Source organism: Dendropsophus ebraccatus, chromosome 14, assembly GCF_027789765.1.
Source record: "Dendropsophus ebraccatus isolate aDenEbr1 chromosome 14, aDenEbr1.pat, whole genome shotgun sequence".
NCBI lineage: Eukaryota > Metazoa > Chordata > Amphibia > Anura > Hylidae > Dendropsophus > Dendropsophus ebraccatus.
This window is the reverse complement of record NC_091467.1, coordinates 53,525,137-53,541,779: the sequence shown is the minus strand read 5'-3', so window position 1 is coordinate 53,541,779 and position 16,643 is coordinate 53,525,137. Positions and strand designations below refer to the sequence as shown.

The window sequence follows — 16,643 nt, the reverse complement described above, 5'->3', positions numbered from 1 at the left end:
TTCCCCAATTGAATTTTCTCCATCTAAATCCACATTTCTATTTTTTATGCATTTAGACATTACAGGGTACAGCCAATTTTGAGGCAACACTGCCCCCTTGTGGCGATACACCATTCCTGCAGCACAATCCTTTACTTATGACTGGAAAAGACTGGGCAACACTGAGAATTTAGACATTTCCAATGACACTGGATACAGGAGGGGATGACCTAGCTTTCTGTTCCATTTTGGGGTAATTATGATGGACACAAAAGCCATGATCTGTATATTACTAAATATGTGAGACAATGTGGATTCCCCCCCCCCCCCCCCCCCGACAGTCACAGGACAGCCCTTGTCTAAATTAAATACTTTATTGCAGTACATCCCACAGCATCATATTTACATCTCACACTTTATTAATAAAAAAAATAAATATAAAAATCCCCTTTTAGTAGTCGGTACAGGCCACAGTCATGAAAACAGAGACTGGAGGGAGACCAGCCCATTGTCCGGGGGTCAGGGTGACCGGCCACAGCAGCCTGTTGGATCCAACAAGGCACCTGTAAGAGGAGGAAAATGTAGGGGGGTCACTCAACACTCTAAAACCTCCAGACGGCAGGGAGCTTATTAGTTTTCCTACCATTTAACTCATGCAATAGAAAATAGCTCCTGAACTGCAGTAGAGGCTAACACAGGGTAAATAGTTTTATAGACCATAGTTTGTTATATATGTGACAAGCTAAATATAAAGAAAGCTGGGTGACATCAGGAGTTTTTACCATCTTACCTGTCTAGGAGCCACAAAGTCTGCACCATGAGATGCTAGAAAGGTTTTCTGCAACTAAAGCTTCTTTATTATACAGTACTGGCTTATCAAGCTGTAAGCCATGTTAAATATGCTTGCAGTCATTACTTTACATGGTGTAATTACTATAGAAGCTTTTTTTTTTGGGGGGGGGGGGGGGGGCAACAGTCTAATAGGATATATTCCAAAGCCTACTCTAAAATGTGCTCACCTGCTCGAGATATCAGGACATGATGGCCCGTACACTGCCCCTGATCATTGCCCTGCAGATTGGGCAGTGTCGTAGATTGGGGGCACAGTCCATGCAGACCACCAGGTGGCCACATGGCACAAAGACCATAGACACATCCTTGTCCATACAAACTTTACACAGTCTCTCATCCTTTAGCCTCCGGAGCTGCTCTTCTGTGCTGAGTGCAACTTCTGCAGAGAGAGTGAGACAGTCAGGCTATATAGCACCACCAGGTTGTGATGTTAGGATTTAGGGATTTAGTCCTCTGTACAATTTATTTCACCTTCAGTCCTGCAGATCCTCCCACCCGTTATAGCACTGGTGGGGACCCAGAGCCCCCAACAGTTTCAAAACTACAATTTCCATCCTGCCTGGACAAGATTACTACTATAATACTGCTCCTATGTACAAGAATAACTACTATCATACTGCTCCCTCTGGACAAGCTTATAATTACCTGGTTCTTTTGATGGTTGCGGTTCTGTATTTGCCCTTTGTGCTGGAGCTTCAGGAATCCTTACAAAGTCTGAAAGGAAAAAATCATCGTCACAGTCGTCAGTTTGTGCACTAGTCTGCATTTAATAGGAAAGACAAGATTACTCTACTCTATTCACATCCAGAGCTGCATTCTGACATCTGCTGCTCATCCTACACCTTATAACTATGTAAAGACTTCTCCTGCTGCATCACAGAGTAAAGTTTTTGATTCAGCCCCATTGCTAGATTTATATCACTTATTGACCAGTCATTTGACCATTTATATCTCGCTTTAGCCAGGCCCAAACACCACATGGCAGAGAACAGGATACAGAAGTATGAACGCAGCTCTGGAGGGGACTACAACAACATATGAGAAAGAAAACTCCAATCCAACCAAATCATTTCCAAAGTTACTCATGTAGATTCATACACACAACTTTAACACAGCACACCATCACACTGCATTACTACAACCATCATCCACACAGGCCAACACTTTGCTGTGCACAGGCTGTGTATATACCTGTTGTGTGTGCCTGTCTGTCCTCTTCTGCCTGAACTAGATCATGGACCAGGTCAGACACAGAGCTGTAAGGGGCCCCAACCAGCAGGAAGCGGCTCTGAACCAGACTGGCCACCAGATTTTCATCAAACCCCATCTGTAGAGCCCCCTGGGCTACGGATGACTGAAGGAAGTCACCAGGAGAATCTGCAAGGGAGGGGTTAATCCAGTTACTACAACACCTGCTGTGTTGACCCCACAAGCTGAGCCCTTTGGGTAAAGTACAGTGCCAACTCGCTTCATGCCCCTCCCTCAGTTCTCAAGTGCAGTGGTACTATCCACACTGAAGCCCAAAAGCCTCTGCTACATAAGGTAGGTGGACATTATCATTGTAGGTGGTGGGGGGGGGCTATATCAGAATGACAGTTATAATGGAGTGCAAATTCTACATTATTTTTTTAGAGATCATGGCACCCTGGGTGAAGGGAGAAGATGCTGAGCTACATTCTGCTGTATGTTTACCTACATTCTGCTGTATTTTTACCTATCATAACATATAGAGCAGATGGCCAGGGTGAGACATAAGGAAGCATGTAACTCAGCATCTGTCAAACATGGGGGGTTTGGGGCCATATTAGGAATAAAAGTCCACCTGATGTGAAAGTTTCCGTCACCTACGATGTCATTTGGACAGGTCACATCAAACTTGAGTCCATAACACGGACTCAAACACATCTGTATAAGTGACCTTTAAGGGATTAATCATCTTTGGGTTTAACAGTCAGAAATCCTAATGCAAGATTTCAACATTCCAAAATTATGAGAGTATGATCTACTGCAAAATAACAACCTTCATCACGCAACTGCAGGAGATCATGTTACATACAGCGCTGGCCGTCAAACTGTTGGCCTCTGTGGTAGAGACAAGACAGGTACTCACCTCTAGGGCTCCCAGGGCTCCTGTCTGATGACCTATGAGATTCAGGCTGTAGGGACAAAGAATTAGGGAGAGTTACGTGTTCCATCCCATCTATTTATTGTTACTCACTGTGGATAAACAGACTTCAATGGCCACCGTGCAGGCATTTACTTTCTTAGTGATAGTCAGTGGATACATGTAACAGGATCATCTAGGGTTGGCTAAAACTAACCAGGTTCTTGGGTGGACAGGTCATCATATTGTAGTCACAGCACCACTGCCACAATCAAATTGTAGCCTCAATAATTGGGTTTTCTCTTATGGCCCTTGAAAGTTAAGATCCATTTTAACAGAATGGCTTCAAATCTTTGGCAGATAACCTAAGCCAGAAACTGACTATAGACAGGTCATAAGGGACCTTTGTCTTCAAATCCTTGGCAGATAATCTGTGTGTAAATTGACCCTTAAATACATTGATATAACCAAAATATACACAGTAGTCCAAAATTAAAGGGGACATCTACTAAGCCGCTCTGACCTATATTTCACTATGGGTTTGCTTTGCTCTCCTGTTCATGACCAAGTAGCCATATAGCCAATAGGGGAACTTCCTCTCAAAGGGTGTGTATAAGTAAGGGACAGGACAACCATTAAATGCATAGATATAAGTAGCTGCCAAATTTTATGGACTCACCGTACTTTCCGGAGTACTGAATAAAGCGTCCTGTACGCTGTGGACATAGGCCAGCCCCATGGACTGTATGACAAATTCACACCTGCAATAAGAGTCAGGAGTCAGGGCATGGACGGCCATAACTAAGGATTAAAGCCTTTAGATCGGAGACTGTGCAAAACTATAAATCTCATCATGTCTGGACACTCTGTTGTGGCAGGTTTAAATTTTCCCCTTTAAATTCTCAGATTCTTGGGACTCACCTTGGGAACCACTTGGCATGCTCTCTCCAGGGATCGTCACCGCGCTCCCAGTTTCTCAGCCCCCCATCACAGTGAAAACACTTGACGTTATCCCGATGTCCTGTACAAGATGGAGACGTCAGGAACAGACAAGAGAATAGTACAGAAATGAGGGAGCTCACACTAAATATCAAAGAAACAACTAGGGGTGCAGCTAAGTGTCCATTAGATACATCTACAACAAAGAAAGAAGAAAGCTGGACCTATAAATTAGCGCACACCACTAAATATATATACACAAGCTTTATTTATAACATCATTGCAAAAAGACAGAACACCATTACAAACTTCACAGATAAAATCAATTAAAAAACCATATAGGTATATACAAAAACTGAGTGTGGGGATATGGTGCTCCCCATCTCACCCAGGGAATCAAACAGAATCAAAGTAGTTCCACATGATTACATATACCATAAACTATACGGCTGGCTTCCATGCAAACCAATAAGACCTCATAAGTACACAAGTGTATAAATGAATAGCACAAAAATATATCACAATTAATACAAATAATCACATATAAAGTGCTTGTTGTGCAATTCACTGATTGCACTTTTTGTAGAAGAGGTTATCAGTGAATTGCACAACAAACACTTTACATGTGATTATTTGTATTAATTGTGATATATTTTTGTGCTATTCATTTATACACTTGTGTACTATTGGTTTGCATGGAAGCCAGCCGTATAGTTTATGGTATATGTAATCATGTGGAACTACGTTGATTCTGTTTGATTCCCTGGGTGAGATAGGGAGCACCATATCCCCACACTCAGTTTTTGTATATACCTATATGGTTTTTTTAATTGATTTTATCTGTGAAGTTTGTTATGTTATTCTGTCTTTTTGCAATCAGGTTATAAATAAAGCTTGTGTATATATATATATATATATATATATATATATATATATATATATATATATATATATATATATATATATTTTTTTTTTTTTTTTTCATATATGTAGTGGTGTGCGCTAATTTATAGTGTCCAGCTTTCTTCTTTCTTTGTTGTAGAGGAACAGACAAGAGTGCATAGACTGCACATACGGCTTCCATAAGGGCCATTAGTCACATGACCATTAACTCCTTGTTGTTTGCAGGCCAAGTAACCCACTATTGAGTTCTTGCCACTTGATCCACAACTACAATTTGTCAGATGTTTTGATACGGTGTCTTTTAAGGTCTCTGGACGCATAGAATATTCCTATTCACCGACAGCAAGCAGTGTCCTGGGTGTAGAGATGAACACCCAACTCACTAACAGCAAGAGTAGACCTTAAAGACAAAAACTTAAGTGCTATTAGGGCTGGGCGATATAAACGATATGCCAAAATATCGTCATCAATTCGGTTGACGATATAGATTTTTGGCATATCGTCATATCGCGATATACCACGGGCGGTAGTGAATAAGCTTCTCACTTACCGCTCCGTGGTACCGCACTGCAGGGCCTTCCGTTCACGCATCGTCAGCGCGCTAGCGCGCTGATGCGTGTGACGTCAGGTCTCCCAGTGCATGCTGGGAAGAAGACGCGGCCCGTCTCGCCTCGCAGACTCCATCAGCCAGCCCTGCAGGAAAGGTAAGTAGCAGAGGGGTCGGGGGCGGCAGATGGCTTGGCATGGGGCTGATGATGGCCCTGGCTGGGGGGACATGATGGCTGGCACATGAAATGGCTGGAAAACTGAGAGGGGAGATGACTGGCACTGGCAACGGGGGGCTGATGACTGGCAACGGGGGGCTGATGACTGGCAACGGGGGGCTGATGACTGGCAAGGCGGGTGATGACTGGCACAGGGTAGGCTGATGGCACAGGGGAAGGCTGATGACTGGCAAGGGGGGCTGATGACTGGCAAGGGGGGCTGATGACTGGCAAGGGGGGCTGATGACTGGCAAGGGGGGCTGATGACTGGCAAGGGGGGCTGATGACTGGCAAGGGGAGGGCTGATCACTGGCACAAGGTGGGCTGATGGCACAGGGGAAAGCTGATCACTGGCAAGGGGGGTGATAACTGGCACAAAGGGGGCTGAAGGCATAGGGGAGGGCTGATCACTGGCACAGGGGAAGGCTGATCACTGGCAAGGGGGGGGTGAGTTCCATTAAAGTGAAAGAAGCTGAATTTTAATACTGCGCACAATCTGAGGGGCCAATTTCACAAGAAAGTAGCTGTATGTTTTTACTAACAATATATAACCCCTTTAAACAAATCAGTGGCAGAAAACCCAACAAATAAGAATTCTATGGAATCTTCTTTATTGCCTTTTATTACAGACAGGTCATATGACCCATGTTAGGATATAACACATATACACAAACACTCTATAGGGGCAGCTCATACAGATGATCCAGCTTAGACTAGACCATTCTCCACTAGGACTAAGTAGAGTGCCCCCTGTTTACATTAACTGCAATGACAGCAAACCAGTAAGGAAAATCTCCCAGGGAACATTCCTCTGCTACATGAAATTAGGACTGTGGTGTCCAGTCAGATGCCCACAAATCAGCAGGGACCGCAATTTTAGCTGTTGCAGGGCCCTTCGCTCTATGTACACCACTAGATAAGCCACCTACTAAGTGCTCTTAGTACATTATACAGGTAATTTTGGAAGCTAGATGTAGCAGAGCCCAGTCAGTGATTTTGGTTACAGCTTTTACTTAGTTACAACTTGGTCACAAATTTTCTTAGTTGAGCCAGTCACCTGCCCACAACAGCAATAAGAGGAACATTAAAAACATTACACAACGCCCAGTGCAAGGGGCATCTATAGCTCATCTAACTGTTGTAGAGCAGGAATGAAGAACTTTTGGTCCTCCAGCTGATTCAAAGCTACAATTCCCATCATACCTGGACAGCCGTTGCACCAAAGGTTCCCCATCCCTGCTGTAGAGGTACACAACTCCTAGGAGCAGATATGACACTTACCAGTGTAGAAGAAGCCTGCCCGGGCCAGGACATCGGGGGTAACCTCAGCATATGAAGGCCAGTTGTGATAGGTCGCCAGTCTCTCCCTTTCCTCCATCATTTCAGGGTACACTGCCTGCCAAGTCTCCTCTTCCTCCTCACCAGGAAATCTGTTCAGTTGTCCAAGAATCTGACCATCCACAGCGTCCCTGCCAGCTGCACATGGGACATTGCCCACCTCTCTGCCCAGCACAAACTGGCACGAGGGGAAGAACTTACGGTGCTCGTCAAGTGGTTGGTCCCCTTGTTCCCAGGACCTCAGGATCCCTCCACAGCAGAAGCATTGTACTCGGTCCCCAGGGCCCAGATAGTAGAAGCCAGCCCTGGCAAGGTCCTGGGGGTGCATAGTGCTGGGGCCAGGCCACATTGTAAAGGTCCGTAATCTGGTTGCTTCACAACGCATTCTGGGCTTTACCACAGCAGGCAGCTGTGGCACCATTACAGACGGACTCCAGGAACCCAGGATGTGTGTCAGCACCTCGTCCTCCATGGTCAGGTCCACTCCACGTCTGCAGCATGCCCTGTGTCCGATCAGCGGGCTGGAAGCCCAGTGAGATTGGTTCATTGCAGCAGGTGATCTTCTGGAAGAGAGGAAGCCAGTCAGCATCACATGAGGCTGTGCCACTCACCTGGGCACAGAGCAGTCACAAGTCAGAGGGTGGCATTCACCTGGACAAACAGTTATAAGGGGTGGGCTCCAGGGAGTACAGCTTACCCCCACCCACAGTCTCTAGCCAAACTAAAGCTGTCACCCAGCTTTCCCAGACTCCTGAAAAGCAGAAGACTAAGTATAAGCAGAGCACAGCTTTCATCTGTCATCGTTCTGGAGGAAGACTGAAAGTCTACCAAAGCTAACTCCATGCCAGGACCGCAGAACAGACAAAGGCAGAAACTCCCCCGTCCACATTACTCCATGTGTGTAACGTTGACTGATCCCTGCATTCACAGCTGACTCAGCCGCTCCACACAAGAATAACTTACCCATAATGCACTGCAACTATCATGTTTTGCCAGGACTTAAAGGGGACCTAAAATTTGTAAAAGCTACGTAACAGATTTATTATGTACATAGGAGCAGTATTATAGTAGTTATATTCTTGTATATAGGAGCAGTATTATAGTAGTTATATTCTTGTACATAGGAGCAGTATTATAGTAGTTATATTCTTGTATATAGGAGCAGTATTATAGTAGTTATATTCTTGTACATAGAAGGCAGTATTATAGTAGTTCTATTCTTGTATATAGGAGCAGTATTATAGTAGTTACATTCTTGTACATAGAAGCAGTATTATAAGAGTTATATTCTTTATATAGTAACAGTATATAACTACTATAAGGGCCCGTTCACACTAAGGAAAAACGGCAGAAATTCCAAGTGGTGCTACCGCCGCAGACTATATACACATCACAATGAGACACTGAGGCAGATGGAGTTCCGAGCGAAGTCCATGGCGGGGGCTCAGTTCGGAATTTCTGCCCGCTTTCCCCAGTGTGAATGGGCCCTTATAGTAGTTATATTCTTGTACATGCGGGCAGTATTATAGTAGTTATGTTCTTGTACATAGGGAGACTTTATTATAATAGTTATATTCTTGTACATAGGAGCAGTATTATAGTAGTTATATTCTTGTACATAGGGAGCAGTATTATAGTAGTTATATTCTTGTATATAGGAGCAGTATTATAGTAGTTATATTCTAGTAGTTATGCTCTTGTACATAGGGAGCAGTATTATAGTAGTTATGTTCTTGTACATAGGGAGACTATTATAATAGTTCTATTCTTGTACCTAGGGGCAGTATTATAGTAGTTATATTCTTGTACATAGGGAGGCAGTATTATAGTATTATAGTAGTTAAATTCTTGTATATAAATAAGAAAGAAATGAGGGAGCTCACACTCAATGACAAAGGCAATGACAAAGGGGTGCAGCTAAGTGTCCACTACACAATCTATAGTCAAAAGGACCCCATACCAGGGCATCTGTTCCTATGATACCAAGGGCTATTGGTGATTTTCTGTGATGTATATGACTTGGCTTCCTTCTAACTTCCACTGTTTGTTTGCACTTTAGGTAGGATAGTTCATTAGTTTATTTGAGCAGATTGCACAACAGCACTTTACATATAGTATTTTGTATCTTTTTTTTATTTATACATACAAGAGGTTTATTGGTTTATTATGGAGGCCAGTCTATAGCACAGTGTATTATCTAATCATGTGGAGCTATAATCCTATTGTCTGATTCCCTGGTTGAGCTAGGGAGCATCAAATCCCTATATTCAGTTCTTGTATATACCTATGTTTTTTTATCGATTTTATCTGAAAAGTTTGTTGTGTTTTTCTGTTTTTGAATCATGTTTTGAATAAAGACTGTATATATATTTTTGGATATTTAGTTGTATGCGCTATTTCATAGTGTGCAGCTGTTTTTTTCTTCTTTTGACTATATATTCTTGTACATACGGAGCAGTATTATAGTAGTTATATTCTTGTACATAGGAGCAGTATTATAGTAGTTATAAACTTGTACATAGGAGGCACTATTATAGTAGTTATATTCATGTACATATGCCTAGGAAGGATGGGAACTGTTGTTTTGCTGGGGGGGTATGCTTTGGTTCCACTGCATAAAAGGTAGAGAAGGGCTGCAGGACTAAAGGTAAAAAGACATTGTACAGAGGACGCTACAGTCATTAATGCCCTGCACTGTGAGAACAAAGTGAATGAGCCAAACCCTGAACCCTTACAACTAGGTGTCCAAACCATACAGTTTTTCACATTATAATGGTGCTATATGGCTGCCACAGTATCACAGATCACTTTTTTCAGGAAGCTGCCTCTCAGGTGGCAGTATTACATAGTACACACTTCAAATGCTGCAGAACGTCAAAATACGCCACAGCTGCTATAGAACACCACACCTCAGCTGTCACGGTATCACATCTTACCTGCCATAGAGCATAATACACACCTCAGCTGTCACTGTACCACATCTTACCTGTCATACAGAATAATACACACCTTATCTGTCATTGTATCACATCCCACCTGCCATAGAGCACAATACACACTCAGCTGTCACTGTGCCACATCTTACCTTCCATAGAGCATACAACGCCTTAGCAGTTGAAAAACAGATTAATGCACTTAACAGCGAACAAATTTCCCTCTTTTCAAAAAGATGTTCTGCAACAGCTACAATCTGTATTGTAAGAAATCACGTACCCAATATTAAAGAGTCACTCTCGTATTTTATTTTATTTTTTTGCAGATATCAATAGTCCAGGCGATTTTAGGAAACTTTGTAATTGGGTTTATTAGCCAAACATGCCATTATCTGCATTTAAAAAGCCTTTTCCCAGGTCCCCCCCTCCTCTTTTCCATCCACTGCAAAAAAAAAAAAAAAAAAAAATTCAGGAAATTGTGACTTGTTGCATCAGACATACCCAGTCTGGTCTATAAAGAGGGGAGGGGGGAAGAGGAAGGAGAGGTCAGTGCTGACTGTCAGAGGAGATAAAGGGTGAGGTATTTGTAGATGAACTCTTTGTTGTCCAGTTTTGGTGTTTTATTTAGCTCTCACCATAGGAGAACAATGAAAACAGGGGGAGAGCTTCAAACTGCTTTTTCCATGATAAAAATGCATTTTTCAGCTAATAAACCCAATTACAAAGTCTCTTAAAATCACCTGGACTATTGATTTCTGCAAAAAAAAAAAAACTGTGTGGCCACTTCTATAGTCAGGTATAAAATACTTAAGAACACACAGTTAACAACCTCAACCGGCAATGCACTTCCATAAGACATGTTGATCTCACCAGATCACATTGCACTTAAAGGAACTCCCTCACCTCCACGTCCTCCATCTTAACTACAGGCCATTGAAGTGCATGGGGCTCACTGCTGTACACCATAGTATATTGTATCATCCCATAATATACTGCTGTGCAGAGGTAGCGATCACTTTTTTCTCCATCAGTTTACCATCCTCTGGTGGCTTCAGTATGAGAAGACAGTGTAGTGGTAAGTGGGGTTTCAACACCCAGACTCCAACTGATCCAACCTTTTGACATGTCTCACATCAGCCTAGAGTTACAGCTAGAACCTTGAAGATCCCCACTAAACCTACAACTGGAGAAGATGAAAAAAAGTGCAGCACAAGCACCAACTAGTGCCATAACACTATAGCACACATCACAGTATATGTGACCACATACCAACCTTATCCTACACCAGCCTCCTGAGAGCAGACAGGAGGAGCAGGCGGAGGCACTTATACATATGACCTCCCAGCTGGAGCGGATCACATGATTTTATTAACCCCCAAAATGCAGGAAAAACAAAATCATGATGATGTATATTGGTTTGTGCTATCAAAACTAATGCAAAAGAAAAGTGGAGCAGCTGCAGGCTGTTGATGGGGACATGACTGGGTTTGTAGTTTCCCTACAGCCATAGGTTGGCAGTAGAGATGAGCACAACTCGAGCCGGATCGTTCAGCTTTTCAATACCGGTGGCTGGAGAAATTAGATGCCGCCCTAGAGAGTCTGGGAAAACATGGATAAAGCCTCCATAGTGCTGCATCCAACTTCTTCAGCCACCAGTATTCAAATCCCAAATGACTGGACACGAGCATGTTCAAGTTGCGTTCATATCTAGCTGGCAGCCATTGCTATGGATAAGGGTATGTGCACACTGAGGAAGGGCGGGTTCACACAACGGAATTCTCGCGGACAATGTCCGCGGAATTCCATCAGCTGTCCGCCGGCCCCATAGACACCATTCTATCGCCCGGCGTATTCCGTTATACGCTGAAAGAAGTGTCATGTCACTTCTTTCAGAGGATCGCGGAATACGCCGGCCCATAGAATGGTGTCTATGGAGCCGGCGGAAAAGCACATGCCCGTGCGGGCGGACAGCTGACGGAATTCCGCGGACATTGTCCGCGAGAATTCCGTAGTGTGAACCCGCTCGAAGGGTATGTGCACACTTAGCAATTCTCGAGGAATTGTAGCTGAAAGATTTCTGCTTGAAATTCCTCACTTTGGGTATGTGCACACTGAGCAATTCTAAAGATTTCTGCTTGAAATTCCACACCTATTCTGCTCTGGCAGATTTTAACGCCACTTTCTCCTCCCTCTTTTTTGCCCGGCCTCCTGCTTTCTGATGACGTTGCTAGCAAGGGCCGCGCGCCGACTTGCAAGTATGCGCAAGCGCCCTGGATCTCTCGTGTATTGCGCGCTCCTGCGTCCCGAATTGCGCATGCGCCCTTGCCAGCAACGTCATCTGGAGGCAGGGCCGGGTAGCAAAGAGGGAGGAGGAAGCGGTGGTGAGGCGTGCCTAAGTGCGGCACAAACACCCCACCACTACAAGTTACAGGCAAGAATAACAAAAAAATACTGCACAGATGGCTAAAAGAAAGGTACGGCATACATAAGGGAACATGCACCTTCACTACATTTCCCTTTAAATGATAAAAAACGGCACAGAGGATCAGAGCTGGCACTGCCAATCCCACCTGGACAAAAAACAAGGCATGAACAGTATATCCCATGTAAGAAAATATTGAATAAAGTCCTTATTGTGGGGCTCAACTTTAAAGATAAAAAATGCTTGATCATAATATGTGCGTGGAGATGAAAAGAAAAAAAAAAAATTTTTACATTAAATTAAAAGAGTTCTTTACATTATTCCAATATCTGTGTTAGGGGGGGTTCACACTACGGAATTCTCGCGGACAATGTCCGCGGAATTCCGTCAGCTGTCTGCCCGCACGGGCGCGCGCCTTTCCGCAGGCTCCATAGACACCATTCTATGGGCCGGCATATTCCGCAATCCGCTGAAAGAAGTGACGTGACACTTCTTTCAGCGTATAGCGGAATACGCCGGCCCATAGAATGATGTCTATGGGGTCGTGGAAAGGCGCCCAGATGTGCGGCCGGACAGCTGACGGAATTCCGCGGACATTGTCCGCGAGAATTCCGTGGTGTGAACCCGCCCTTACAGGTAGAGAATACAGCGTGCTGTGTAGTGTTACAGGTAGAGAATACAGTGTGCTGTGTGGTGTTACAGGTAGAGAGTTCAGCATGCTGTGCGGTGTTACAGGTAGAGAATACTATGTGCTGTGTGGTGTTACAGGTAGTAACTATGTGCTGTGTGGTGTTACAGGTAGAGGATACAGTGTGCTGTGTGGTGTTACAGGTAGAGAATACAGGATGCTGTGTGGTGTTACAGGTAGAGAATACAGTGTGCTGTGTGATGTTACAGGTAGAGAATACAGTGTCCTGTGTGGTGTTACAGGTAGAGAATACAGGATGCTGTGTGGTGTTACAGGTAGAGAATACAGTGCTGTGTGGTGTTACAGGTAAAGAATACAGCGTGCTGTGTGGTGTTACAGGTAGAGAATACAGTGTGCTGTGTGGTGTTACAGGTAGATAATACAGCGTGCTGTGTGGTGTTACAGGTAGAGAATACAGCGTGCTGTGTGGTGTTACAGGTAGAGAATACAGTGTGCTCTGTGATGTTATAGGTAGAGAATACAGCGTGCTGTGTGGTGCTACAGGAAGAGAATACAGCATGCTGTGTGGTGTTACAGGTAGAGAATACAGCGTGCTGTGTGGTGTTACAGGTAGAGAATACAGCGTGCTGTGTGGTGTTACAGGTAGAGAATACAGCGTGCTGTGTGGTGTTACAGGTAGAGAATACAGCATGCTGTGTGGTGTTACAGGTAGAGAATACAGCGTGCTGTGTGGTATTACAGGTAGAGAATACAGCATGCTGTGCGGTGTTACAGGTAAAGAATACAGTGTGCTGTGTGGTGTTACAGGTAGAGAATACAGCGTGCTGTGCGGTGTTACAGGTAAAGAATACAATGTGCTGTGTGGTGTTACAGGTAGAGAATACAGTGTGCTGTGTGGTGTTACAGGTAGAGAATACAGCGTGCTGTGTGGTGTTACAGGTAGAGAATACAGTGTGCTGTGTGGTGTTACAGGTAGAGGATACAGCGTGCTGTGTGGTGTTACAGGTAGAGAATACAGCGTGCTTTGTGGTGTTACAGGTAGAGAATACAGTGTGCTGTGTGGTGTTACAGGTAGAGAATACAGCGTGCTCTGTGATGTTACAGGTAGAGAATACAGTGTGCTATGTGGTGTTACAGGTAGAGAATACCGTGTGGTGTTACAGGTAGAGAATACAGCGTGCTGTGTGGTGTTACAGGTAGAGAATACAGTGTGCTGTGTGGTGTTACAGGTAGAGAATACATCGTGCTGTGTGGTGGTACAGGTAGAGAATACAGCGTGCTGTCTGGTGGTACAGGTAGAGAATACAGTGTGGTGTTACAGGTAGAGAATACAGGGTGCTGTGTGGTGTTACAGGTAGAGAATACAGTGTGCTGTGTGGTGTTACAGGTAGAGAATACAGTGTGCTGTGTGGTGTTACAGGTAGAGAATACAGCGTGCTGTGTGGTGTTACAGGTAGAGAATACAGTGTGCTGTGTGGTGTTACAGGTAGAGAATACAGTGTGCTGTGTGGTGTTACAGGTAGAGAATACAGCGTGCTGTGTGGTGTTACAGGTAGAGAATAAAGGGTGCTGTGTGGTGTTACAGGTAGAGAATACATTGTGCTGTGTGGTGTTACAGGTAGAGAATACAGTGTGCTGTGTGGTGTTACAGGTAGAGAATACAGTGCTGTGTGGTGTTACAGGTAGAGAATACAGCGTGCTGTGTGGTGTTACAGGTTGAGGATACAGCGTGATGTGTGGTGTTACAGGTAGAGAATACAGTGCTGTGTGGTGTTACAGGTAGAGAATACAGTGTGCTGTGTGGTGTTACAGGTAGACAATACAGGGTGCTGTGTGGTGTTACAGGTAGAGAATACAGCGTGCTGTGCGGTGTTACAGGTAGAGAATACAATGTGCTGTGTGGTGTTACAGGTAGAGAATACAGTGTGGGGGGAACACAATGAAATTATAAAGTACTGCAAATAATTTAGAAACACAATGAAACTGCAATGTGTGAACACAGCCTAGATGTGGGTGGGGTGGGGAATGGGCAGGGTGGAGGACTGTGATGAACAGCTAAGGGAAAGCATTGCATCCTGGAACCTGTAGTACTGTGTACAACTGCTCAACCAGGAAGTGCAGCCACACAATACAGAACAAAACCCCCCAAAGCAAATGGATTTTTGGTAGTTTCAAACCTGGGATAGATAGGAAAGTAATGCTATATGCTTATGCAGAAGTTTCATTTTTCCCCCCTCTACCTGGAGTTCCCCTTTTATGACCCACACCTAACATCCTCCTTAATCCGCACCTCTCACTCTCATCTTACGAACTTTACCCGAGCTGCAACAGTTCTACAGAATGATTCAAACGTGCCCTTAAAGCGAATGTACCATCAGGTACATTCGCTTTAAGTTTTGCCCATGTTTAGAATGGCACCGGAAGCCGCTGCCCTGTTCCTGTGTATGGCGCCATTCTATTCATAGGCATCAGCCGGAGATGAAGCACTGGAGGCGGGCCGCCCCCAGCGGGAGGAAACCCAAGCCCCTGTATGATGCAGCTCCATTAGAATAAATGGAGTCACATCATAGTGGGGCGGGGTTTCCTCCCACTGGGGGCAGGCCTAATAGGTTCCCTAATTTGGTCAACCCCCACACACACCTCGACCTACACTGTCCTATTTATAAAGATGACCGACCATAGCAACAGCAAAGCACTTTCACCCCTCTGCCTTTGTCTTCATCCTCTCTGTACCTCTTGCGAGCAGGGCCCTCACTTCTCACGTATAGTTCGATAATTACTTGTGTACATCTGTTATTTTTGTCTATGTATGTGACCCCCAGATTTGTAAAGTGCTGCGGAATCTGTCGGTGCTATATAAATAAAAATTATTAGTATTTTAAGACCTATTAGAAATTAGCGCAACTCGAACATGCCCGAGTCTCTGTAAACACAAAAGTCTTGGCATCTGACTACTGGTGGAGTTAGATGCAACCTATGGCTGTATCCATGTTCGCCAGGACTCCCTTCTAGGGCAGCATCCAACTTCTGCAGCTGTGGGGAAGCAAACCATGAGCGTTCCCATTCAGATAATGTTGCCGAACCCAAACAGTGTGACAGGTTCGCTCAACCCTCCCTACCTGTTACCCAATCTGTAGCCCCCCAGTTTATGCAAGTGTGTGTGTGTGTGAATTTCCCACAATTTTCAGGATCCCTGCTTGCTGTCAGTGAATAAAATCTCCTTCTTTACAGCAGCCGCCACTGGTTGTGGATCATCTTGTATAACACCGTCTCTCCACATTCTACCATGTAGATAGAGCCTGTCAGGGCATGCTGGGAGGTGTAGTGACGCACAAGGTGGAGCGCCACAGGTCAGTGAACACCATTCTATAGGATGTGAATGCCTACATAAAAGTAATGCACTTGAGTGACCAGGCAGAGGGGAGGTTTTTTTTCTTTTTTTCCTCCTATCTATAAATGTATGTATAACCCTACAAATGTCATTGTTTTCTCACAGTTTTAAGGGATGTAACAATTCCTTAAAGGCCTGAACTGTGGCACGCTGCTATTGCGACAGCTGAGTGAACAGGAATCCCTGCAAAGCGACCGCCAAGTCTGAACAATGAATAACAATTCGGAATGAGAAGAATAGAGTCACACAATCACCCTGGAATGGCTGACAATCACGTGGTGGGCCGTTCTCACATTCTCGCTTCCGCTCCCACGCATGACGTCACTTCCGCTGGGAGCACGCGCTGACTGCCACTGGCCTGAGAGGCGC

At 44.5% G+C, this 16,643-nt stretch overlaps 1 protein-coding gene across 6 annotated transcripts; it reads right to left on the bottom strand.

The window, feature by feature from the left end:
• Positions 1-371: 371 nt before the first annotated feature.
• BIRC7 (baculoviral IAP repeat containing 7) lies at positions 372-16,620 on the bottom strand. 6 transcript variants are annotated; one of them, XM_069953397.1, is made up of 9 exons: positions 16,529-16,620; positions 6,823-7,442; positions 3,857-3,956; positions 3,615-3,696; positions 2,942-2,987; positions 2,023-2,208; positions 1,477-1,545; positions 999-1,210; positions 372-542 (listed from the first exon to the last, which is right to left on the bottom strand). In XM_069953397.1, the coding sequence occupies exons 2-8, from the start codon at positions 7,424-7,426 to the stop codon at positions 1,011-1,013; spliced, it is 1,287 nt and encodes a 428-aa protein (XP_069809498.1). In that variant the 5' UTR covers positions 7,427-7,442; positions 16,529-16,620; the 3' UTR covers positions 372-542; positions 999-1,010. The 6 variants fall into 6 exon arrangements, with proteins under 6 accessions (XP_069809498.1, XP_069809499.1, XP_069809500.1 ...); XM_069953398.1 differs by lacking the exon at positions 16,529-16,620 and adding an exon at positions 16,378-16,449; XM_069953399.1 differs by lacking the exon at positions 16,529-16,620 and adding an exon at positions 7,708-7,773.
• Between the last annotated feature and the right edge of the window lie 23 nt (positions 16,621-16,643).